The sequence below is a fragment of the Phyllostomus hastatus genome, unplaced genomic scaffold (genome assembly GCF_019186645.2).
Source record: "Phyllostomus hastatus isolate PE091 unplaced genomic scaffold, TTU_PhHast_1.1 phas_contig_34, whole genome shotgun sequence".
NCBI classification, from domain to species: domain Eukaryota; kingdom Metazoa; phylum Chordata; class Mammalia; order Chiroptera; family Phyllostomidae; genus Phyllostomus; species Phyllostomus hastatus.
This window is the reverse complement of record NW_025333857.1, coordinates 10643736-10646095: the sequence shown is the minus strand read 5'-3', so window position 1 is coordinate 10646095 and position 2360 is coordinate 10643736. Positions and strand designations below refer to the sequence as shown.

The following is a 2360-nucleotide window of genomic DNA, read 5'->3' as shown; positions in this document are numbered from 1 at the left end:
GAAATGAATACATACATGTCAGTATAGCTATCTTGTATAGAGTGATGCCTCTAGAGGTATGCATTTTTACAAAAACATTTTAACAACAATTTTGAACAATTTAACTCAATGCATTCTATGACTAAAGCAGAAATAACAATCCTTTAAAAGACTAAACACATGGGCAGTGTGACTTACTAAGTAAAGAGAATCATTTCAATAATTGTATTAGTTAAAGAGAATCATTGCCAGGCCCACTTTCTTACTTCTGCATCTTTCAACTCTGGTAATGAAAATGACAGATGATTTCCACTCTGACAACTTCTTAAAGGTACAGTCACTCTGTTTCTCCCCTTTCAGGTGAGGCATCTCTTTATTGCTACTGTAGGGCCCTTCACTCCTTTCTTCTCATTATAGCCTTAAACCTAACTAGTACTGATTTTAATATTAATTGGTGTTAGTTTAATATTTAAATACTAATTAAGTGATTATTGTTTCTAGATTACTTACCCTAAAAAAATCAAAGACACAAAAAAAACAGGATCTGCATTTATGTTCACCTCCATATCCAGAACATAGCATAAACCCTGGCTTAGAGGATATCTATTTTTGCTTAAATATAATAGTAATGGGTAAATGAACTGTACCATCCATCCTTTTTTATTAATTGATTTTTTATTTTTAGAGAGAGAGGAAGGGACGGAGGGGGGAGAGAGAGAAAGTATATATTGATTTGTTGTTGCCCTTATTTATGCATTTATTGGTTGACTCTTGTATATACCCTGTCTGGGATCAAACCTGCAACCTTGGCATATGGACATGACGCTCTAACCAACTGAACTACCTGCCCAGGGACTGTCTATTCTTAAATCGAGTTGCATGTTTAGACTTAGCATTTCTTTTTTTCTTTTTAAATAATAAACAAATACAATAAAGTTTCTATAGTAAAAATTTAATGAACAAAGCAAAATAATTATTTGACAAAAATATAAAGAATATATTTTGTTCTATTAACAGTGTAAAGATACACATAATATTTATATAAATAAAAAATAATTTAAATCTTGTAGTTTAATAAATAAAAATAAATAGATCCATCAGCATGGTCACCTGTATGAAACTAGTGTCCACAGAGTTAAGTACAATAGCAATTGATACTCTTGAAAACATTTGAGAAGTTTGACTGAAATCAAGTCATAATTATAGCAGAAATGAGTCTTTAACATGAGAGAACATGCAGAATTGTGATATCATTAGCCAGTGAGAATCATTTCCATGTTGATTCAGCTGTCATTTCTTGCTTCTAATCTTTCCTCCAAGTTTGCTGATAAAGACAAGGATCTTCTGATTTCTGCTCTGACAATCTCCCAGGCACAAGGGCTGTGCTGCTTCTCCTGCAGGTAGAGAGTGATTCTCTCGAAGTATTTCCTCACAGCCCAGATGGAGTCCTCACTCATCAGGGGAGCCTCTTCCAGCCCCACCTCCTGCGTCAGACAGGCTTCCAGGTCACTCAGCTGCTGATGAAGTCCATTGCAGAGTTGGTCTAGGAGGGTCTTGTCCCAAGCAGCAAACATGCCCTCTGTGCTGAAGAGGTGGAAGGTCTGCCTGATCATCTCATGGATGGCAGAAGTGGCTTGAGCCTTCTGGAACTGGTTGCCACTGAACGCCTCCAGGGGGAACCCAAAGTCCTTTCTGTCCTTCAGGCAGAAGAAAGGGGTGATCCTTCTCATTTGTCCCAGGAGCACCAAGGCCCTCCTGTTAACCAGGCTGTGGGTGTGAGGCAGGTCACAGCCCAGAGAGCAGATGGAGTTGCAGCTGAGAGCCACCAGGGCCACCAGGAAGGAAAAGGGCAGGGCCATTGGGGACCTTGCAGATGCTGCTGGCCTGGCTGAGCTGGGGGACTGTCTGAATCTTGTTCTCTAGGCTCTGTAAGGTCTAACTTTGTGCTGGTGTCTTATATAGGGAACATAGGACTTTTCAATTTCTGAATGTTTCCCTTACTTTCTATTTCTGCTTTTGCTTTCCTTGTGCACTTTCTACATACATTTGGTGGTGTTTCTAGGGCACATTTTTTTTTCATTATTAGCCCCCTGTCCACAGAGTCTTTCAGACATCTTTCTAATTGAATCCCCCAAGAAAACTAACAATACATATGCAGTATATATATCTATGTACTCTATTTATAGCTGTGCTTTATACATTAAAAAATGAAAGTGTAAACTGTACTTATTTATTAGGTGAAGAATTAAGAATGAATAAATAAAAATTTCAGCTACAAGTTAAATTTACAAGCTATTGACACAATTTAATATATTTAAAATGTCAATTTGACATTTGATTTAAAGTTAGTTGAATTTAACCTTATAATTAAGTTTGCAGAG

General features: G+C 37.2%; 1 protein-coding gene across 1 annotated transcript; it reads right to left on the bottom strand.

Annotated features, from left to right (window-relative positions):
- Positions 1-1262: 1262 nt before the first annotated feature.
- On the bottom strand, positions 1263-1838 carry LOC123819865 (interferon alpha-4-like). The gene has a single exon (XM_045840475.1). The coding sequence runs from the start codon at positions 1836-1838 to the stop codon at positions 1263-1265; it is 576 nt and encodes a 191-aa protein (XP_045696431.1).
- Between the last annotated feature and the right edge of the window lie 522 nt (positions 1839-2360).

Excerpts from the sequence above, each read along its gene's own strand:
- LOC123819865 (XM_045840475.1), bottom strand. The coding sequence starts at position 1,838 with ATGGCCCTGCCCTTTTCCTTCCTGGTGGCCCTGGTGGCTCTCAGCTGC.